A 24086-nucleotide genomic window follows, 5' to 3' on the forward strand; every position below is an offset into this window, starting at 1 on the left:
AGTGAAAGGAAGGGAGGGAGGGAGAGGAGGAGGAGGGCAGGAAGAAAAGAGTTTGTTGGTTGGTTGCTTCTAAGTGCACTGAAAACTTTAACAGAAAGAAAAAGCTTTAAATTCCTGCTCAGGGTCTGCCTCTGAACGCTTCTATTATCTGCCCGAAAAGAAACTTGCACTGTGTCGCTACAGAGCCCAGATTTCCGAAGAACAAATCCAACATCTAATCCTGTGGCTGGATTCCAAGGTTAATTGACTTCACAACTTAACAGTCTCTCTTATGTTCAAGTCTGAGCATTGATTAGGAAAAGGAGGACTCTAAAAATGGAGATGGAGAGGGGTGCCTGAGTGGCTTAATCCTTAAATGTCTGCCTTTGGCTCAGGTTAGAATGCCAGGGTCCTGGGATGGAGCCCTGCATGGGGCTCTTTGCTGGGGTGGGAGCCTGCTTCTCCCTCTCCCACTCCCCTTGTGTTCCTTCTCTTGCTGTCCCTCTCTCTGTCAAGAAAGAAATAAAATCTTTAAAAAGAGAATAAATTTTGAGATGGAGATACATGGGTCGATTCTAAGGATGCTGAATACCTTGTACCTGGAAATTCTGCTGAGCCTCCTTTGCTAGAAGCAGCAGCCCCTCCTCCCCTGTGTGAGGAGTTAAGCCTCCCTTTGTTCAAAGAACCTGTAATGACCTGTCCTGAGTAGGCTGCCTTGGTAGGGTTGCCAGAAGAACACAGATGTCCAGTTAGATCTGAATTTCAGAAAAACAATGAAAGCTAGTTATAAATATAAGTATATCCCAAATATTGCAAGGCACATATTTAGAATACAAAAATAGGTGTCGCTGTGCTGAAATTCAAGTTTAACTGGCTATCTTGTGTTTTTGTTTACTAAATCTGGTAACTCTAATTTCAGGGACTGCTGATCTTCCTCAGGACCTACCCTTAACACTTCACCATAATTGTGGTTCTTTAACCTGATTTAAGTCCTGAAAGACCTGGAGCTGGAGTTGGGGTGTTGGTTGCGGGGGGAGGGGAAGGGGGAAACCAATTAGGACCGGCAAGAAGGTATCCCCCAAAAGAAAAGGAATTAAGATTGTGAATTCACTGTGTTAGAGGCTGACCTACGTTAAATGAAGCTGAAATACAGGACCTTTCTTAGTGTAGTCCTGAGGAAGAAATCCTATGGCTTAGGGATTTAGGAATGCCAGCGTGGACTTCGGTTTGTTAGTCCACTCCTTAACTATGTGCCTGAGGGGTGGGGTGTTCAAAGAGAGACCTTTGATCCTTTCACCCAAGGCTTTGAGAAATACATTCCTGGGGAATTTTCCGTATTTTTGACAGACTCTCTGATGGCTATTCTCTGTAGGCTGGGAATGACACTGGTGACACTGGGAGCTTTGTTATTGATCTGGGTTTCCTGATTTCAAGGGAGACAAAGGACCTCAGGCTGGCAGGAGCCAAGTGGCAGCACTTAACAGCCAGAGGCAAGGAAACAGAGATCAGAATGACTTGCCTGCAGAGATCTTTGTCCCTGGCTAATTGTTGTGGATCCTTTAAAACTCAAATAGATGAAGAGTGCAGTTAAGTATTATTTGATGGCTACAAGCAGAAAAAAATCTACCTCTGATTGAATCACTGAAAAAAAAAAAAAAAAGGTAATGGTTAGTCATCAACCATTTCCCAGACTTGGGAGCCCATGGAAAGACTCAAAGCAGCTCAAATGAATAGAAGATATGATCTTCTCCTCCCCTCCTCCTCCCCCTTCCCCCCTCCTCCCCCTCTGCCTCCTCCTCCTCCCCCTCCTTTTTTTTTAATTTTTAATTTTTTTTAAATTATCATCTTGAGAAAGCATGCTGCTACATGGCCAGAACGTATACCGAAGTTTCATCCACCACACCAAGGAGGCTTGAAGTCATTCAGCAAAGATTGGTATAAGAAAGGTTAAAGAATTAGAAATAAAGATGAAAATCTAGTTATAGATATAGGTGTACTACCTTTAAATAGAGAGATCTAGCCAGAGTACTCTTTTGTCATCTGATTTTTTTCACATAAAAGCATATAATTTACATGGTTATATATCATTAATTGTTTCTCCATGACATTGTGTTTCTTTGTTCTTTTGTTTTTCTTATTTTTAGCTGAATAACATTCCAGTGTATGGATGTAGTTCCTCTTCTTCCTCTTCCTCTTCCTCTTCTCCTCCTGTCCCTCCCCACTCCTCCTCCTCTTCCTCTTCCTCCTCCTTCTTCTGCTTCTTCTTCCCCTTCTCCTCCTTCTTCTCCTTCTCCTCCTTCTCTGCCTCCCCCTTCTTTGTCTTCTTCATCTTCTTCCTCATCTAGCTCCTCCTCTCCAAGCCAAGTGTGGAGTCCAGCATAGGGCCCAAACTCACAACTTTGAGCTCAAGACCTCAGCTGAGACCAAGAGTCAGACATCTAACAGACTGAGTCATCCACGTGCCCCTGGATGTATCTCTTTTAATTCTGCGGGGCTCGATTTCGTGTTTCTTAAGGAATTCTCGGTAGTCATTTTTAACAAGGCTCTTTTCTTCCTGTACTTTCCAATCCATAGCTGGAAACATTTAGGTTACCTTAACATTTTTGATATTATAATGAATGAAGCAATGAGAAGTGTATAGTGAATTCCTAGGAAAAGTCTGTATTTATCTCCCAAGTATAAATTCTAAGAAGTGGGTCAAAACCTATGTCCATTTTGAGGCTTAGAGCACATGGTGCCTCTCAAGAGGTTTCGTGGACCTCCATGTGTGTGCAAGTGTTGATTGATCCACAGCTTCACCAGCTTTGGAGAGCATCACTTTAGAAAAATCTTGACTAATTTGCCAAGCAGAACGATTGTTATACTGGGGGGTGGCACAATCAACGTCATTCTGAATTAACTGAAGGAAAATTAAGGTTTGAAGGCTTTTATGCATTTAGTCCCCAGATTCAGAAAAGGCACGACATATGGAAAAAACATAAGGAAACAGTTGCCAGAAACCCCATAGGTTTTGAGGGATAGAATGCACAAAAGGAATCTACTTAACAGTTGTATAACTTTAGCGGGAAACTTAGGATCTATTGGAAAAGGTAGTAACAAGGACTAAATCAACTCACTCTCACAAATAGGTGGATCGTCATCCCAGGAGACAGTCTTGCCTGAGATGCTGCATGCAATAGAGCTCTTACCAATAAGTCGGTATCTAGAGGGAAAAAAGAATGAATGTTATTTTCCCTGTTCATTTTCCTACCGAAATGGCTACTTACAAGAGAGTGTATCCTGGAGAATTCAGAAGGACAATTTCCATTTGTCATAGTCTATGACATGGTATATACTTTGTATATGTGTGTGTGTGTATATATATATATATATATATATGTACATATATGTATACATATACTACCTATACATATTATATCACTATTTGTGATAGTATACCACCACTTTCCCAAATTTTACATCTTTATTTGGATGTCTTAGCTAAATGGGTCCTCTGCTCTTAATTACTTTGAGCTACCTTTTAACTTAAGCCTAACATGTTTAAGGTTCTTCAAACTAGAACCAAAGGAAATCCAAGCAGAACAAAACAAGTTGAACATGGATTTCCTATATAAAATGTTAAAGGCAGCAATTCTCACGTAGTATGCCACAAACTGTTCAAAGTGTGCCATAAGACTTGGAAAATGTAAATTTCTCCCATGGATAATGTCTTGCAAAACTGTAGTAAAATATTAATACCAGGATTCTGACATAGGTATGATCACCAAATTCACTCAGATTTCTCAGTTTTGTTTGTATTAATTTGTGGATATGTGAGTGTGCTTACAAGTATTCAATTTTTATACAGACGATTTTTAAGAGCCGTTCTGGGTTCTCAGTAATATTGGCCAGAGGATACAGGGGATTTCCCATATACTCCCTTTCCCTACACATGCATACCTTCCCACATTATCCACATCCCCCACCAGACTGGTACAGTGGCTTGCAACTGATGAACCTACATTGACACATCATTATTACCTGTAGTCCATAGTTTACAGCAGGTTTCAGTCTTAGCGTTGGATAGTCTATGGGTCTAGACAAACACATATTGACATGGATGCACCCTTACAGAATGACACAGAATAGTTTCACTGCCCTAAATATCTTCGGAGATCTGCCTATTCATCTCTCCCTCCTCCCACCCCTTGGCTACTATGGATCTTTTCACTCATATTTTCTTTTCTAAAATGCCACCTCCCTGGAATTATACAGTATTGATCCTGTTCAGATTGGATTTTTCACTTAGTAAAGTGCAATTAAGCTTCCTCCTGGCTTTCCATGTCTTGTTAACTCATTTGTGTTATCCAGGGAGGGTTTACCAGTTTATGTTCCTATCAGCAATGAACGTGTAATCCAGTTCCTCTACAACCACGCTAGCATCTGCTGTTTTCACTAGTTTGTATTTTTGCCACTCAGATATATGTGTTCTATTGTTTCACTGTTGTTTTAATTTGTATTCTACTAACGGCTAATGAAGCTGAATATCTTTTCCTGGTCTTACTTTCCATCGATAAACTCCCTTCAGTGAAATTTCTGTTCGTGGGCCTCCAAATTCCTGTCCTGAAACCTTAGAATATGACTTTTTTTCGGAAACAAGGTCTTGCAGATATAAGAGAGTTAAGATGAGGTCATACTGGATTAACATGGGCCCTAACTCAATGACTGTTGTCCTCAGAAGAAGAAGGAAATCTGGACAAGTAGACAGACAGAAAACGTTGACACATACAGAGGAAAAGTCATGTGAGAACAGACGCAGAGGTAGGAATGATGTGTTTATAGCTCATGATGCCAAGGACAGCTGACAGGCACCAGAGGTAGGAGAAAAGCATGAAATGGATTCCTCCTCCGAGCTCCTAGTAGGAACCAACCTGCTGACACCTTGATTTCAGACATGTTCAAGGCTATTCCTAACTTGCTGTGAGTTTCTATCGTGAACTGATACTGGATTTTGCCAACTGCATTTTCTGTCAATTGCTAGGGGCATATATTTTTCTTCTTCAGCGTGTTTAATAGAGTTGATCATGTCGACTGATTTTTGAATGTTCAATATGTCTTATATACATGGAGCAATTTCCAGTGTGGTCTTTGGCTGCAATTCTTTTAATGCATTGTTGGGTTTGATTTCCTAATATTGTATAGATGCTAGAAAGTGATCAATAAAGTGTAACAAACCAATCCAGCTGTATATGAAAAGGATCATATACAATAACCAACTGGGATTTATTCCAGGTATGCAGTTACTATTTTGACAGAGACAGAATTCACACTTAGTAAGTTCTTTTCCTTCAATCCTTAAAATAGGTGGGCCACTTCCTTCTGGTATCCATATTTTCAGGTATAAAATCCACCACCATTCAGACTGTATTCCCCTATAAACAGCATGTCCTTTCCTTCTGGTTGCCTTTAAGAGTTTTTTTCAAGGGAATTTGTAATTACTTGTTGAAGTGATTTTATGATGGCTGCTTCAAAATCTTCATTACAGAGCTCCAACATGTACTTTTCTTGGTCATGGCCTCAGTGGATTATCTTTTCTCAGTGGAGTTGTGATTTTTCTGGTTCTTGATGTGACTCGTGGTCCTCTGTTGTATCTTGAACATTCTGGATATTATGCTAAGAGACTCTTGATCTTATTTAATGTATCTTAGCATGTAACCTCCCTCTGTAGGGTAGTGTGTAGATTCTGGCCTACTTTCATGGGCTTTGGTTCCAATGACAATTTAATTTTCCAGTCTTGCAGTGCTATTCTGGGGCTTCGTTCTCCTGGCTCCTCTTAAATGCCTGATGCATCCTTGCTGATACTGCTGTAGATAGTGGAGGTGCTTCTCTGAACTGCCTGGTGTCAGTAGGTGAGGAAGGTGAGATGTTAAGACCGTGGATGGAGAATAAGCCCTCTGGCCTTCTATGGCTATCTGGGGAAGGTGGCGTTCACCCTTCATTTGTGTCATTGCCACCAGGGGAGGGAAGCATCTATCTGGGCTACGTTTTGCTGCTGGGTAGAGAACCAGGAGACATGGGCCTGGAATTCTTTCTCCTGCTGGATGGAGGATCCAGAAACTCCAGACATGGTTTCCCTTCTGCTGCTGGGTTGGTGGCTCCCTGCCATGGGTATAGGATCAAGAGATGCTGGGCCTGGAATGTTTTCTGCTGCTGTGTCTCATAGGTCTGGGCTGCTGGGCCTTCTGGCATCTGGGGTGTGAGTGGAGGAGCCCTCTCACTGCTGGCTCAAAGTCTAGGTATTGCCACCTGAGCTCTGTTGACACTGTCACCACAGGCAGAATAGGACTCACTGCTGCTGGCTGGTGTGGGGCATGTGGTAAATTTGTCATTGAGACTAAAGCCCAGGTTGTCCCATTAATACAGCTGCTGGTGAACTGGGATCTGCTGCTTCCCAGGGCTGTGGGACATAAGAAGAATAGACTCCCCAACCCATCCCTGATTTAGCTTATGCTGTTCATGTGGGCAGACTGAGCCACTGGAGCCATCAATGCGTCTTCCCACTACATCCTCACTGAGCTTCCCTTTTCCCAGTCCTTTGACCAGACTTTACCCTCCCTGTCTGTCCCTGCCTGTTGACTATCTGGGATTGCATTCCTTTCTAGCATCCAGTCTGAGACATAAAGAGAAAACCCAGGGATGTCACTGCAGCGTCATTCCTTAAGTTCTGAGGTCCCCAATCATCTTCTTTCCACCTTTCCAAGTCTTTCTATGCTTGCATGTTGAACAGTTTCCAGGGTATTTAGTTACATGTAGAGAGAGATTCAGGGAAAATTGAGTCTGCCCATCTTGTCTTCGAACTGAAACTTCTAGTAATAGCTTCTTAAATCTGGATTAAAGGTTGATATGTATACAATGTAGTCAAAAGTGAGAGGTACAGAACTCCTAGTAATGAAAAACAAAATTACCCAAACTCCTTCTTACAGAAGTTAGCATAGTTCTAGTTTAGGGCAAGCCTTTTCAAAAGTTTTATGTGCCTCAAAATCATGCAGGGATCATGTGAAAATGTGATTCAGATTCAGTAGGTATGAAGATTCTGCATTTCTAACAAGCTCCCAGAAGATGCAGATCTTGCGGGTCTGTGAGCCAGCCTTTGGGTGACAGGGGCTCCCATTTTTTTGTGTAGATACACTTATAACAAGAACATCGGCTGTCCTCCTACATGGATTAATTTTTCAATATTGTTAGTTCAGTTGGAGATTATATTTAAAAATTTTTATCCTACTGGGTTTAATCCATTAAGATCCATATGAATTTCTTTGTCCATTTTTTTCAGGCCAAGACTGAGTCATTGGACTACAATGCTAGCCCTTTACATTTTTTCCTTAACTTCTAGCTTTCTATACTGATTACACAAATTCATAAATGAATGTGATCACATAAATTCAATGTACTATTGACTATATTTGCAAATGCAAATTTGTTGAAATTTTCTTACATCCATGTGTTGCAAGCAGGGAGATAAATGTAGGGATTAACTTTTGCATTTTTCAAGTATACAAGTTAAAATTTCCAGGGGGAAATTCTAAGTAAATAGAAATAGAGCCTCTATTTTCCAAGCTAGTGAAGGACATAATGGAAAAGAATATAAAACCTAATGAACACAAAAGTTGAGAAAGTGTGTAAACATAAAATTGGTAAAATAGAAACAAAATCAGGTAGTAGGCATTAATTTGAAATAGTAGTAGTTACATTAAAAGCGAATGGATTAAACTCCTTAGTTAAAAGGTAGACATTAACAAACTGGATGAAGGAAATCTTGATTATTTATCAGAGACTCACCTAACATAGAATGACAGAGGAGAGTAAAAAGTAAAAAGATTTAAAGAGAGTGGGTAAATAATCAAAAAGCAATGTAGTTATACACTTATTTGTGGAGCATAACCAATAGCATGGAGGACAAGGGGCATTAGAGAGGAGTAGGGAATTTGGGTAAATTGGAAGGGGAGGTGAACCATGAGATACTATGGACTCTGAAAAACAGTCTGAGGGGTTTGAAGTGGCGGGGGGGTGGGAGGTTGGGGTACCAGGTGGTGGGTATTATAGAGGGCATGGCTTGCATGGAGCACTGGGTGTGGTGAAAAAATAATGAATACTGTTTTTCTGAAAATAAATAAATTGGAAAAAAAAGCAATGTAGTTATATTAAATATATAATAGGAGTATAAGTGTACACACGAAATAGACTAACTGAAAAGCATTATTAGAAAGAAGGAGCAACCCACTATAATAAGTTTTAATGCTCTTGGAAGTATTCAATGTGCATGCACCCAATTACATAGCCTCAAATATATTTAAAACAACACAGAAGTACAAGAAGATATTGGAAAAAAAGATTGACTTATCCAGCCTGCTTTGGAAAAAAATACAGGCTCTGCTCATTTTATATAGATAAATTGGTTGTAAAGCCAGACAAGGACAGGTTCGGAATGGAACATTATTAAGCCTATCATTCCTATGAGAATAAAAGGAAAAAATGTGAAAGAAGATTTTCTAAAACAAATGTAGTAACACAGAGATAATATTTATTATACTTCTAGACCAAGTGGGGTTACTCAAATATTTCAGGCTTAATCTGTTAGCACAATTCATGATACTCATTCCTTCTACTTTGTGGGTTTATATTTGGTTGTTTAGTTGCCCCAAGACCAGTTGTTGAAAAGACTATTCTTTTACCATTGGATTGTCCTGGCACCCTTGCTGAAACGGAGTTGACCATAAGTGTGTGAGTTTACTTCTGCATTCTCAATTCTATTCTATTGAACTATACATCTATACATTTCCGGAGAGATTCTGGAGGTGGGGGAATGGGAACAGGGAAAGGCACAGTGGAGACATCTAAGGTTCTAGCAATGTTTCCTAGGGTGGATAGCATATACCCTGAAGTTCATTTTATTTCTTCCTGATTTTAATGATCACTTATGTTGTATTATATGTCTTTTAAGTAAGCAATAAATACGTTTTTCTTTAAAAAGCAAAAGTAAAGATATAAGGCAAAGCATTCTCCTTGCTTCTTTCCTGAATTGGTCATCTCCTTTAAGGGTAAGCCACAGCAAATTTCTGCACCGTGCACATTTCTGGAAAGGGGCTATAACAATCAAGATTTGCCTCTGCACCTCAGGGCTCCATCAGCCTAAACAACCCATTCTTTCCCACTTCTGAGTCCACCATCTCCAGCTCTTCTTGCTTTGGGGTGGGAATAAGTGCATGGAGTCACTAATGGTTGTTCTATTTGCTTCTTTACAGACCTGGTCCTTCCCATTTAGTGAACGTTTCACTTGGTTCTAGGTACATGAATTTGATGTGCCATAGACATCTTTCCTCCCCACCCCCAAGTTTCTAGCACAGATACAGGTGTTTCCTATTTTTCAAATATTTGTTTAGTCTTTTCAAGTGTAGGTTAACACCTGGATTCAAGCCACCACATCTACTTAGAAATCTTATTGCTATGGTTTGAATGGACAGGAAGACTTTCTAAGACTCTTGTTTAGAGATTGGTGCTACAGTTCTGGAACTGTCAACCCAAATGATCTGCTGCCAACTCACCCTTCATTACAGACGTAATTAACAGTTGACCCAAACCGGGCATCTCCGTTTATGATCATTTTGCTATTGGCGGGTTCTGGAGGAGTTCCACACAATCTCCCTATGGGGGAGAAGCAGAATTGGGGGATTGGGTATAGAAGAAACCGAACTTCTCTCAGTAATACATAAGGTCCCAACCTGGCTGGAGCTTCCTGAAAAGTATTTGCCATTCTGCAGATCTTGCCACCTCGGAGAAACTAACAAGACTGCCTCAGAGTCAGCCACTTACTAAGCTCCACTTCCAAAAAAAGACCTCCCCTCCTAATTGATCTTTTCCCTGTGTTGTGCATCCCAGAAAAATGCAAACTTTACTTATTACCGAAGTGGTTATTTTGTCATCCAAACAGCTTATTCAAAGATCTCGAAGTCAGGATTCTCTTCCCACCTACAATTTTCTTCCCTTTTCTGAGTCATTGGTGACGCAGTTTCAATGGTGACAATGAGAAACCCCTACTGAATAGAGCTTTTCCCTGCATTTTGCCTTGTGATGGTCATTTCTCATGAAGTGACCTTGTAATGGAGGTGCCAGCAAGTCAGAGCAGTAGGAAGATGTGACAGAAAGAATAACTGTCACATGTACTCTACTTGAGGCAAATTTAACAATTGTACGTGTCTTGGTTCCAAAATCTGAACAGTTGATTCAGCTCTACGGATGTTTGATTGACACAGAGTTCTCAGTCCAGAGGTACTTACGCTGACACTTGTCTTCGGCGCTTGACCAGACCGAGGTGGATAGGCAGGTGATAAAGAACCCTCTCCCAGAGTAACCAGGGCGGCACTCATACTTCAGAAATGTCCCAATGGGATACTCAGACTTGTCCGTAGCATTTGCCAACTTGGCAAATGGAAGGTGTTCTGGGGCTTTGCACTGACCTGGAGGCCAAGACCAAAGTGACATCCAAGTTAATGGAGAAACTTCTATTTACTTCCTCTTTTTCTCCAGTGTGCTTCATAGATGCAATCAAAGAAACAGAACATCTTAATAATGTTAAAAAGTTTGCATCTGGGTGGCTCAGTGGGTTGGGCCGCTGCCTTCGGCTCAGGTCATGATCTCAGGGTCCTGGGATCGAGTCCCGCATCGGGCTCTCTGCTCGGCAGGGAGCCTGCTTCCTCCTATGTCTCTCTGCCTGCCTCTCTGCCTACTTGTGGTCTCTCTCTGTCAAATAAATAAATAAAATCTTTAAAAAAAAAAAAGTTTGCATCTCTTACTAGTGAACATAGACATGAGCTTGCATTTTGTTCTAAAGCTTTATTTATTTATTTATTTATTTAGAGAGCAAGGAGGGGGGGAGCGAGCATGCACGAGTGGGAGAGGGGCAGAGGGAGAGAGAATCTCAAGCAGACTCCCTGCTGAGCACAGAGCCCAATGCAGACCTTGATCCCAGGAACCTGAACTCATGACCTGAACTGAAATCAGGCACTTCACCAACTGAGGTGACCCTGTCCACCATTCTTCATAGTGGGATGCTGAGCACTGCTCAGCTTCTCAAACCATAGAGTTGAATTGTAATCCATCACCTCATTTCTTAGTCTACAAAAATTGTATACTTTTATCACAGCCACTGCTAAAAGCCCAGTTTTGCAAAGATTTGTTGTCACCAAGAGGGACCTCCTGAAAAAAAAAGGAAAAGAACTTTACTGCAATCTAATGTAGCCAAGGCCTATTGGGAGCCAGTGGTTGCACAGTATCTGAGAAATACCCAGAATTGTTGTTCCACCAAAAATGTAAAATAGCCCATGGGTCTCCTCTGAGATCCTGGAGGTTCCCAGGGCACATCAGCTGATGGTTTGGGAAATGCAGCACTCCACTAATCTTTGTCTGTAAAGTGGAATTGTCTATTTATATTTACTATAGTTGTTGACATATTCATGATTAGATCCATCATCTTATTTGATTTTTATCTGTCCTTCCTTTCCTATGTTCCTTATGCTCTTCTCTTTTGCCTTCATTTTGAGTATGAGAAAAGATTTTATTTATTTATTTACAGAGCGAGAGCTAGCGAGCAAGAGAGAGAGAGAGCGTGAGTAAGCAGGAGGAGGGGCACAGTGAGAGGGAGAGAGAGAGAGACAATCTCAAGCAGACTCTGTGCTGAGTAGCACCTGAATTCATCTGAAATCAGGAGTTGGACACTCAACCACCTGAGCCACCCAGGAGTCCCTATTGTTATTTCTTCTTATTAGATTATTTGTTACACACTCTTTTATAGCTCCTTTAAAGATGACATGCATTTTTACCATGTTAATGTGCAATGAACAATTATCATTTCCCAGCATGCAAGAAACATAGAAAATGCTCACTCCATTTACTTCTTTCCTTCTTTTGTTCTATTATGTTTATTTTTTTAGATTCTACATATATTTTATGCTCTCATTAGCCATATTCAGTGTACACCCTGCCTGCTGCTTGCTGGGCTACAACCATTTGCTACTAAGCTGGACTCTAATGGTAATGGATTCCATCAGCAGGCTCAGCTAAGATTTTGAAAATCTGTAGAAATATGTGGTTGCCCACACAAGGGCTTCCAAAGACATCCATGCCCTAATCTCTGAAGCTTGCAAATGTTACCTCACAAAAGTCCTTAAAAGAGGGAGGTGAAGGATCCAAGACAGATGAAGGAGATTTAAAGACATTCTAGTGCTGGCTTTGAAGGTAGAGAAAGAGAGTCATGAGCCAAAGTATGCAGGGAGACTCTGGAAGAGAAAGAGCTGGGAAACCTAATCTCCCTTGGAGCCTCTAGAAGAAACACAGTCCTACAGACCCATTTGAGAATTTGATCTCTGGAACTGTAAGAGAATAAATGTCCATTGCTATAAGCCATTTAGTTTGTGGTATTTGTTAGAGTAGCAATAAGAAACTAATACAAGAGATATTAATGTATAATTTTAGAAACTGGATTCCTAGAGAACAGAATTTGAACCTTCTTCTTACTGTGAGGGTCTTCTTCTTACTGTGAGGTAGAAGTAAAAATGTAAATTGGGATAATAGCTGAAATAGAAAGAAACATATGAGCCTTCACTAGAGAAAGACTGATCTGGTTTCCTTTTCCTCCTTCATTGCCAATTCCTCAAATTCTAGGAAGTATATTAATATGAATTCCATATACTCAACACCTACCATAGTTCATTAAAAAAAACTCTTCATAGCTTTAGGATATATTAAATACAATAGTTGAATAATATTTAAAGTATATAATGTGATGAAATTGACACTGTGTGCAGCATGAAACCATTACCACAATCAAGATAACAAACATTTCCATCACTCCAACAGTTTTCTCATTTTACTTTATAATCCATCTGTCACTCTACCTCCTTCTCTAGGCCATCTCTTGCCTGCTTCTTCTTATTTCAGATTGATTTGATCTTTTAGAATTTCATATAAACCAACTCACTTGGTTCATACTTTTCCCCCCATTTCGTTGGTCTAGCTTTTATACAGAATGATTATTTTTGAGATTCACTCAGCTTGTTGCATATATCATATATAACAAGTATTTGTTCTTTTGCTGGGTGATAATCCCTTGTACAGATATACTTAAATTTGATTTGCCTAATTGGCTGTTGAATGCCACTTAGATTATTTCTAGTTGTTGGCTAGTAGAAATAAAGCCATTTTAAAAATCCATGCCCAAGTCTCTGTGTGATCAGATGCTTTAATTTCCTTTGAGTCAGTACCAAGAGTAAAATGCTCAGTCAGAGCACACATTTGCATTTACCTTTAAAAAATCTTTTTATTATATTATTTAGTCACCATACAGTACTTTATTGGTTTTTGACGTAGTGTTCCAAGATTCACTGTTTGTATATAATACCCAGTGCTCCATGTAATTCGTGCCCTCCTTAATATCTATCACTGGGCCAACCCATCCCCTCACCCCATCACCTCTAAAACCCTCAGTTTGTTTCTCGGAGTCCACAGTCTCTCATGGTTTATCTCCCCCTCCATATGGACCATATCTTCTTTATCCATTCATCTGTTGAAGGACATCTTGTCTCTTTCCACAGTTTGGCTGTTGTGGACATTGCTGCTATGAACATTACAGTACCTATGGCCCTTCTTTTCATTACACCTGTATCTTTGGGGTAAACAACTCAGTAATGTAATTGCTGGGTCTTAGGGTAGGTCTATTTTTAATTTTTTGAGGAACCTCCAAACTATTTTCCAAAGTGGCTGCACCAACTTGCACTCCTACCAAGAGTGTTAGAGGGTTCCCCTTTCTGTATATCCTCTCCAACATTTGTTGTTTCTTGCCTTGTTAATTTTTGCCATTCTAACTGGTGTAAGGTAGTATTTCAAGGTAGTTTTGATTTGAATTTCCCTGATGGCTAATGATGATGAATATTTTTTCATGTGTCTGTTAGCCATTTGCATGTCTTCATTGGAGAGCCTTAAAGAACTGGAGAATCAACAAAAATTAAGCCTAGTCCATGCAGGAGAAGGGAAATAATTAAGATTAGAGCAGAGATCAATGAATTAGGTATCAGACATTTAGTAGAACACATCAACAAAACTAGAAGCTGGTTCTTTGAAAGAATTAATAAGATAGATAAACCACTGGCCAGACAAATCCAAAAGAAAAGGGAAAGGACCCGAATTAATAAAATTATGAATGAAAGGGGAGAGATCACCACTAACAGCAAGGAAGTAGAAACAATCATCAGAAATCATTATCAGCAGGTATGGCCAATAAGTTAAGCAACCTAGAAGAAAGGGGTGCATTTTGGAAGCCTATAAACTTCCAAGACTGAAACAAGAAGAAATTGACAACCTGAATAGACTAGAAATGGGATTGAAGCAGTGATCAAAAACCTCCCAAAAAATAAGAGTCCAGGACCTAATGGATTCATGGGGAAATTTTACAAGGAAACATTCAAAGAAAAAATAGTACCTATTCTCTTGAAGCTGTTTCAAAAAATAGAAACAGAAGGAAAACTTCCAGACTCTATGAAGCCAAAATTACCTTGATCCCCAAACCAGGCAAAGACTTCATCAAAAAGGAGAATTTCAGACCAATATCCCTGATGAATATGGATGCTAAGATTCTCAACAAGATCCTAACTAATAAGATCCAAGAGTACATTAAAAAATTATTCACCATGACCAGATGGGATTGATCCTTGGGGTGCAAGTTTGGTTCTACATATGCAAATGGGTCAATGTGATATAATACATTAATAAAAGAAAGAACAAGAACCATAAGATACTCTCAATAGATGCTGAAAAAGCATTTGACAAAGTACAATGGTATCTTCATTGATGAAAACTCTTGATGAAAACTCTTCACAGGGTAGGGATAGAGGGTACATACCTCAATATCATAAAAGCCATCTATGAAAAACCCACAGCAAATATCATTCTCAATGGGGAAAAACTGAGAGCTTTTCCGCTAAGGACAGCAACACAGCAGCACTATCCACTCTCACCACTGCAATTCAGTATAGTACTTGAAGTCCTAGCCTCAGCAATCAGGTAACAAAGAGAAATAAAAGTCATCTGAATCAACAAAGAAGTCAAACTCTCACTCTTTGCAGATGATATGATATTTTATGTGGGAAACCCAAAAGACTCCGGTCTAAAACTGTCACAACTCATATAGAAATTCAGTGAAGAGTCAGAATATAAAATCGGTGTACAGAAATCATTTGCATTTCTACACACCAACAACAAGACAGAAGAAAGAGAAATTAAGGAGTCGATCCCATTTACCATTGCACCCCAAACCATCAGATACCTAGGAATAAACCTAACCAGAGAGGTAAAGAATCTGTACTCAGGAAACTATAAAGTACTCATGAAAGAAATGGATGAAGACATGAAGAGAATGGAAAAACATTCCATGCTCATGGATTGGAAGAACAAATATTGTGAAAATGTCTATACTACCTAGAGCAGTCTACACATTTAATGCAATCCCTATCAAGATACCATCAACTTTTTTCAAAGAAATGGAACAAATAATCCTAAAATTTATATGGAAGCAGAAGAGACCTTGAATTGCCAGAGGAATGTTGAAAAGGAAACCGAAGTCGGTGGCATCACAATTCCAGACTTCAAGCTCTATTACAAAGCTATCATCATCAAGACAGTATGGTACTGGCACAAAAACAGACACATAGGTCAATGGAACAGAATAGAGAGCCCAGAAATGGACCCTCAACTCTATGGTCAACTAATCTTTGACAAAGCAGAAAAGAATGTCCAATGGAAAAAAGACAGCCTCTTCAACAAATGGTGTTGGCAAAATAGGACAGCCACATGCAGAAGAATGAAACTGGACCATTTCTTTACACCACACACAACAATAGACTCAACATGGATGAAAGACCTCAATGTGAGAGAGGAATCCATCAAAATCCTTGAGGAGAACACAGGCAGCCACCTCTTTGACCTCAGCCACGGCAACTTCTTCCTAGAGACATCACCAAAGGCAAGGGAAGCAAGGGCAAAAATGAACTATTGGGGCATCATCAAGATCAAAAGGTTTGCACAGCAAAGGAAACAGGCAACAAAACCAAAAGACAACTGACAGAATGGGAGAAGATATTTGCAAATGACATATCAGACAAAGGGCTAGTATCCAAAATCTGTAAGGACTTATCAAACTCAACACCCAAAGAACAAATACTCCAATCAAGAAATGGGCAGAAGACAGGAACTGACATTTCTGCAAAGAAGACATCCAGATGGCCAAAGACACGAGACAAAGTGCTCAACATCACTCGACATCAGGGAAATACAAATCAAAACCACATTGACATACCACCTCACACCAGTCAGAATGGCTAAAATTAACCTGTCTGGAAATGACATAAGGATGGTGAGGATGTGAAGAAAGGGGAACCCTCCTACACTGTTGGTGGGAATGCAAGCTGGTGCAACCACTCTGGAAAGCAGCATAGAGGTGCCTCAAAATGTTGAAAATAGAACTGCCCTATGACCCAGCAATTGCACACTGGGAATTTACCCTAAAGATACAAACGTAGTGATCCAAAGGGGCACGTGCACCGAATGTTTATAGCAGCAATGTCCACAATAGCCAAACTATGGAAAGAACCTAGATGTCCATCAAGAGATGAATGGATAAAGAAGATGTGGTATAGATACACAATGGAATACTATGCAGCCATCAAAAGAAACGAAATCTTGCCATTTGCGACAACATGGATGGAACTAGAGCGTATCATGCTTAGCAAAATAAGTCAAGCGGAGAAAGACAACTATCATATGATCTCCCTGATATGAGGAAGTGGTGATGCAACAAGGGGGCTTAAGTGGGTAGGAGAAGAATCCATGAAACAAGATGGGATAGGGAGGGAGACAAACCATAAGTGACTCTTAATCTCACGAAACAAACTGTGGGTTGCTGGGGGGGGGTTGGGAGAAGGGGGGTAGGGTTATGGACATTGGGGAGGGTATGTGCTTTTGGGTAAATTGGAAGGGGAGGTGAACCATGAGAGACTATGGACTCTGAAAAACAATCTGAGGGGTTTGAAGTGCCGGGGGCTGGGAGGTTGGGGTACCAGGTGGTGGGTATTATAGAGGGCACAGCTTGCATGGAGCACTGGGTGTGGTGAAAAAATAATGAATACTGTTTTTCTGAAAATAAATAAATTGGAACAACAACAACAAAAAAAGATACAAATGCAGTGATCCGAAGGGGCACGTTCATTTGAATGTTTATAGCAGCAACGTCTGCATTAGCCAAACTATGGAAAGAGCCTAGATGTCCATCAACAGATGAATGGAAAATAAACATTTTAAATGCTTTGCTAATCAGGAAGACCCAAAGCTGGCAGGTCCCAAAGCACTACTTATTTACCGATCAGTGGGAAAGTGATTCTTTAAATGTAGACCTTCAGCCTTTAAACAGGATCACCCATATTCTCTACCTGCAAACTGCATCAGATGGGAGTACCACCAGGTTCTGCAAAGGACCACTTTGGCACTGTCTGTCCTTATTGGCACACAGAGCTGGTGTGGATAAGTACAACCATGAATGAGCCCCGGATTGTCAGGTATTGTCATTTAATGCCAGATAATATGTAAAAATATGTACAAAGAAGGAGTTGCCAAGAGCACAACCTTGAATTTCACTTCTCTAGGCCATCTTGAGTGCCTGTTGCTAAAAGTGAGATGAAGGGTCAACAAAACATTTCTTAGAAGGAACAAAAGCAATACAAATGCCTGCCTTGAAATTTCTTTAGTTATTTCCATCGCATCAAATCTAAAGTAAAATATAGCCATCAACATGTGCTTTTTGCTCAGCACACACATCTATCCAATAGAAATACAACATGAGCTCCATGCCCATTAGGGAGCTCGATGTGGGGCTGAACTCACAACCCTGAGATCAAGACCTGAGCCCAGATCATGAATCGGCCACTCCACCCACTAAGCCACGCAGGTGCCCCAAAATACAACTTATAATAGAGATGGTATAACAGGGTGTTTTCTTTGGCATTTGTTTTTAGTGCTTGAAGATGGTCTCTGTAAAGTCTGGGCCCCACTGATTCTTCCCACTGTCTCCCTCCTTCTCTTGTCACTGTCCCACACTCCTTAACCCAGCTGGAAGGGCCATCAGAGGACCACCAGCTGGGACACAGCAAGGCACATCTAGAACCCAGCTTCCATTCTCCCAGTAGGTAATTCTGTGTGCCTTACTTTTATAAGAAAGTCACATTCCCAAGCCAAAATGACTGTACCAATAGAAATAGGGAGGTTCTCACCCAGATATTCTGATCTAGATGGGACATAGGGCAATATGCACTGACCTGCAGGACCAGCAAGTTCGCAGCGAGGGGCAGGGCCACTCCAAATCCCGTTCCCTTCATCGTCACTTGTGCAGTGGAGGGTGCTCTCCCCAATGAGGCTGAAGTTCATCCCTCTTGCTGGGTTGTTGTCACACGTGTAATTTATTTCCTTTCCATAGGGAAAGTCTCCCTGAGAAGGTCCAGTGTGCTGCCCATTAAGGATAGAGGGAGGACTTGGACAAAAGATACCTGGAAAAAACCCAAGTGCTATAAGTTACATGAAAATGTTGATATTTTAATCTGAGTTGATTCCTCAATTACGGGATGCTGTGACTGTGTTGCCCAGTAAATAATTAACTTTCAAGGAGAGTATGAACCACAAAGTAAGTATATAAGGTCTCTGTTGAGATGCTTCTAAATAAAATGACACTGAAATCAAAGCCCAGAAGGGACTTAGTCATCCTGAACTCCTGGGAGAGTGAAGACTTCTGAATGACTGAGAGCTCTTTCTTTTAAAATAGACAAAAATCTTCTTAACCCCATTGAGAAGAAAATCACCCATTTAATAAGAAAATTATCTAGTAATTCAACTGGACTTTTTGAGGACCTACTCTTTATAAAATACTATTTTAAGTTCAAAGTAGAGAAAATGCTTTTTGACATCAAGGATCTTCACACCAGAGAAATCTTTCAAAATATATTATACATTTACTATTTGTCTATCACTGTCTATCACTATCTAATCTTTTCTTGATATACTCAAAACCGAAACAGATGGTTATAGTAATGCCATCACAATGAGTGAACATCTCAGTGTTCCTATGCCGGATCCAGAATATGCAGCAGTGTCATGGTTTTTGAGATATTTATTGGTTTTAACAAGGTGTTCTTTTTTTTTTCCATTGAAGAAACGCACATTTCTTCTTTTGAATGTAACTATCTGGAAATACGCCTTCCCCTTCCTGGTTTGATCTATATTTGGGAAGAGGATACCGCAGCTTGAAAGAATTATGAATAATCAAAAGGTGGAATGTTTATACTCTAGTAAGTGTATCTGGGTTCATGGAAGTATTTTTTCTTTCTTTCCCTCGTGCTTCTTAACTACATTCCATGAAAGTTAAGATTTTCAAACAGTTGACCTCCAGATATGAAGGATGTAATTATGGAGTTTCATTACATAAATCAATACAAAATTTCCAAACATTTTAGAGCAAAATATTCCTTTGAAAACCCTCTATTATAAACAGGTATTTTTCAACAGCTATGATCAGAAGATGAAGCAGCATCCTGTTTGTTTCATGAAGAAATACATGGGCAGACTGAATATATTAGTAGTGTCTCTGTATTTAACACATTATATCTGTCCCCTTAAAAACAAGTATAAACAACAGGAAAGCAAGGCCCAAGTCTGTCTCATTTACAGGTGTATTCCCAATGTCTAATTTAGCGCATTACCCTATTTTTTTCATAATAACAGTTGGTATTACTTGAAGTAGTCTCTGTGTTTGCTTGTCATTATTTTTAAAGATTTAGTTATTTCACGGTGAAGGGGGAGAGAGAAAGGGCAAAAACAGGAAAGGCAGAGGAAGAAGGAAAGTGATTGAAGCTGACTGAGCTCAGCTCTGAGCCTGATGTGGGGCTTGATCCCATGACCAATTGAGACCAGAACCAAAACCAAGACTCTGACTCTCAACTGACCTTGCTATCCAGGCACCCCTGTTTGTTATTTTTTGGTCTTTCCCTCTACACCATAGTATAAACAACATGAAAGCAGGGTGCTAGTCAGTTTTGTTTATAGGTGTATTCCCCGTGTCCAGAAGGCTGGGTGGCACCGACCAGATGCTCAAAAAAGTTTGTAGAAAGAATAAGCCTAGGAATGAATGCTGATCGAGGCAAGGATACAAAAACTATCGTTTCGACAGGAAACATGCTTCAGGCTCTAAATCCCCCTCCTCCTATGAAGATTTCTCTCCATTTGTAGCACACATTATGCTTAAACACACTTACAGGATGATCCCCCAAGCATGTGATGCTCAGATTTATTTCCCCCAGAAAGAGCCCTTGCAGCAAAGAAAGATGTTGATCCAAAGTGAAGATCAACAAAGGGACAAATATTAGGTAATTTTATAGGCAAGACACATTAAAGGAACAAACCAGCAAAGAAAACCAAGAGGGAGGTGCCGACCTGAACAGGTATTCCTTGTACTCACGTTCACACACGGGAGCACTGTCATTCCAAAGGCTTTCCATTTCAACCAAGACGCAGTAACTAGCAGAACTGCCCTTCAGGTGGAACCTGAGGAACGAAAACACCAGTGATGGGGTGAGCGCACCGTTTCTCTCTCCCCTTCCGCTGAAGTACAGTTTGTGCCTTAGATAAATGCCAGGTGAAAAATCCAGGTGAAAAGCTCATCAGCTTTCTCAGCTGCCAGAGGCTCTGAAATCAAAACATTTGCAAGATTGCGGTTACCTGTGAGGACAGAGCCGTGACAACAGTCTCTGGTTGTCAACCATCAGGGGGTCATCTGTCCATCCTGCCCCTCTGACAGTTCCCTGTCTGTCTCTGTCAGCAACTCTGTTCTCTAGGGCATAACACAGCACTCTCCTCTCCTGATACTCAGGAGGAAGACAACTCCCAATTCAAGTTGGTAAATCAGAGAAGGTGAGGAAAGACAGCAGAGGCTGCTGTTTTGGACCTACATGTTCAGAACGTTCCAGAACGACACCTCTGGCATATCCCCACTATTGATGAGTTAATGCAAATTATCTGGGAAAGGATGGAAAAGGTGAGAAGAGAGGGTTCTTTGGAGAGCAGGGGCTGCCTGGATTGCCTCCAGGGCTTTGTTGGAACAGATATTTGCTGCCTGCCAAGGGATCCTCGGAATAGATGGAGGACAGCTGCTCTATCGTCCATGCTTTTTACCCGGCGGTGCTGTTGGAACATAACACCAAGGTCATTAAGATTCCCGTAGAGAGTTCACGACATAACTGCAAACATGAGCGTAGGTCTTCATACTCCTGTGATACAGCCTAACACTAATTAGCTGACATAAAACTAGATGGAATACTATTCCTATTGATTTTTTGTTCCTATTCCAAATTCCACTATTGGCTCGTTTAAATATTTCTTGGAACAATCCCTGCATATTACTTGTAAATAGCTTTCTTTGACATCCCAATCGTTTCATAAACAACCACTATAGAATATTTATCCTTTCATGCCTACAAGTTACTTTTCATTCATACATGTAATGTTTCACCTAAATATCCAAGATTTCTTGTTACTCTTCTGCTCTTTGTTGCATTTACTGGTTTTCCTTTTCAAGCACCTGTGGTGCTTGGTTCCATCTGGTTCCCACCATACTTCCCAATCACTGTTTCAGGTATCAGTCCTTTCTGGTACTTCTTTGCCCTTAGGCAGCTTGCTCTTTGGGTAGACCCCCATTGGCCCCGGTGTCAGCATAGTAGCATTGATTTCTGTGTCCCCCATCTCTCTGCCAGGTCATACTCACCCCTCATCACAAACAAAGGACACTTTTGCCCCAAGCTGGAAATTCAGTGGTAAGAGCACACGGCCATTAGGGAGTTGGTCCCGGAAGTCTGCACATGATTTCACTAGCATAACAACAGCAACAACAAGAACAACAACAACAAAAAAACAGATGTAAGATGGTCATGTGAGGACGGAAAAGACTGATCTGCAAGGAGATGACAGTGTAGGCACCTGTACATCTTGGGGCTGCTGGGCTCCAGTCTCCCTGGGGCGTACAGCGCAGAGACGCTGCCCCTCGGAGATCATAGCCGGGCTCGCAGCTGTAGGACACTTCCTGCCCCGGGGAGAAATGGGCCTGGTTTTCTGCACTGTGCATTCCGTGCAGAATTTCTGGAGGCAGCTGACATACTGTGGAAAGAACAGGTGCGAAGGACCAGTCAGTGAGGGATAAACATCTTTTACTACATTCTAAACCTTCTGACGAGTCCCAGGCTGATCATTAAAGGGGAGCTCGGATGTAACAGAGGGAATCAAGTGATGCTCCTGCCCCCTCCTTTTACCGTTATGTAAAATCAGACAATGAAGGGACATGCCCAAAGGCCTCACACCTAGTGAGAGGCCCATCACTGGAGCTGAGTTCTTCCTGGCACAAGGTCAAATGCATGACCAGGACCCTGATGGTGCTTTCTCCAGTGCTGGCCAGTCTACATGGAATTACTAGCCCTGTCATAAAGAAGAGCTGTTAAGGGTAGATGAGATAAGGCATTTAAAGTGCTTATTGCACAGCTGAGTAGAAAGTGCACCTCAGCCTTCAGGATATTGGAGAAATATTGGAGCTTGTATTTTGCTCTGAGGATGCTCGATATGAGAGTCCCAAAAGTCTCCTTCCTTGGTTGATGGAGCTCCTGCTTTCAAAATGAAGGCAAAAATGCACACGCACACACACACCCACACACACACACACACTTTCATAATTCATGCTTCATCTGCACACATTGTTCCCCGCATACATCCTTCTCCCAGAATGAGCACTGACCTCCTGATCCCCTGCAACACATGCCCTTTGTCGGTCCCTTGAAAGCCTCGGTCAGACTCACCTCGAGAGCAGCTCGGCAACTCTGGCCCCCATTTGTTTTGGGCTTGGCATTGCACTCTGGAGGGTCCTTTCATGACAAACCCGGGCTCGCAGATAAACCTCACGATTTCATGTAAGGAAAATAAGGTCTTGTTCTCAGACACCCTCACTGCGTTGTCAATGTGTGGAGGTGTGCACTTATTAGGTATGATGCACTGAGGCGGAGGGCCGCTCCATACGCCAACGTGATTGTCTTTGCTGGTGCAATATATCGATGGGTTGCCCACAAGCTCAAACTGCTTTTTTTTCCCTCTCTGTCCGGGATAGCAGCGATAGGTCACCACGCTTCCATAGGGAAAATCTTCTCCGTAGAGGTTAACGACATTTCCGTTGTCAATGGCTGGGGGTGGCCCACAAAGAATCGCTGGGAAAAGAGATGGCAACTTAAATAATAGTGGATCAAATAGCTCATCAGAAATGTAAGGAGCAGAACCAGTTTTGCATTTGTTATTGATTTTAAATCTTTGTTAACATGGAGATACATGTCTACAAGATTGTGATTTTGGTGGGCATAATAGCATGCCTTCTGCCTTTCCTGCTTATACTGTTTCCTATGAGCATATGCATTTTTTTAAAATAAACTTCCTTTCATTTTAGATAGCTCTTTGATATATTATCACACCATAGTGTACACCGGTTTCCCGTACTCTTTTCCGTTTGCCTTCTTCATTTCCATTTTGTTATTAGCCCAGGAGAGCGGAAAAAAAAAAAATAAAAAGACCCTGGGGCACCTGGGTGGCTCAGTGGGTTAAAGCATCTGCCTTCGGCTCAGGTCATGATTCCAGGGTCCTGGTATCCAGCCCTTCATTGGGCTCTTTTCTCAGCAGGGAGCCTGCTTCTCCCTCTCTCTCTCTGCCTGCCTCTCTGCCTACTTGTGATCTCTGTCTGTCAAGTAAATAAATACTATCCTAAGAAAAAAATAATTAAAAAGAAAACAATAAAAAGACCCTTGCTGAAAGAAAAATAGAAGGGGAGAGAAACAACACTGATACACCAGTGTAGGAAGTAGAATTCAAAATACTTGCAAAAGTATAAGAAAATTACATCAAAGTGTAGCCTAATATAATGTGAAACGTTTTGCAACTGTAAATGATATGAATGGAAATAG

General features: G+C 41.0%; 1 protein-coding gene across 1 annotated transcript in view; it reads right to left on the reverse strand.

The window, feature by feature from the left end:
- The window catches only part of LOC122918733 (complement receptor type 2-like), a 173475-nt gene that overhangs the window by 48187 nt on the left and 101202 nt on the right, over positions 1–24086 (reverse strand). Inside the window, exons 31-38 of the mRNA XM_044267508.1 lie at positions 22941–23342; positions 22075–22251; positions 21863–21965; positions 20561–20646; positions 18372–18599; positions 10293–10472; positions 9561–9660; positions 3096–3181 (exon numbers count right to left, since the gene is read on the reverse strand). Of these exons, the coding sequence (XP_044123443.1) occupies positions 3096–3181; positions 9561–9660; positions 10293–10472; positions 18372–18599; positions 20561–20646; positions 21863–21965; positions 22075–22251; positions 22941–23342 (1362 nt within the window). The remainder of the gene's footprint in view (positions 1–3095; positions 3182–9560; positions 9661–10292; positions 10473–18371; positions 18600–20560; positions 20647–21862; positions 21966–22074; positions 22252–22940; positions 23343–24086) is intronic.

The sequence above is a fragment of the Neovison vison genome, chromosome 10 (assembly GCF_020171115.1).
Source record: "Neovison vison isolate M4711 chromosome 10, ASM_NN_V1, whole genome shotgun sequence".
Classification (NCBI taxonomy): Eukaryota; Metazoa; Chordata; class Mammalia; order Carnivora; family Mustelidae; genus Neogale; species Neogale vison.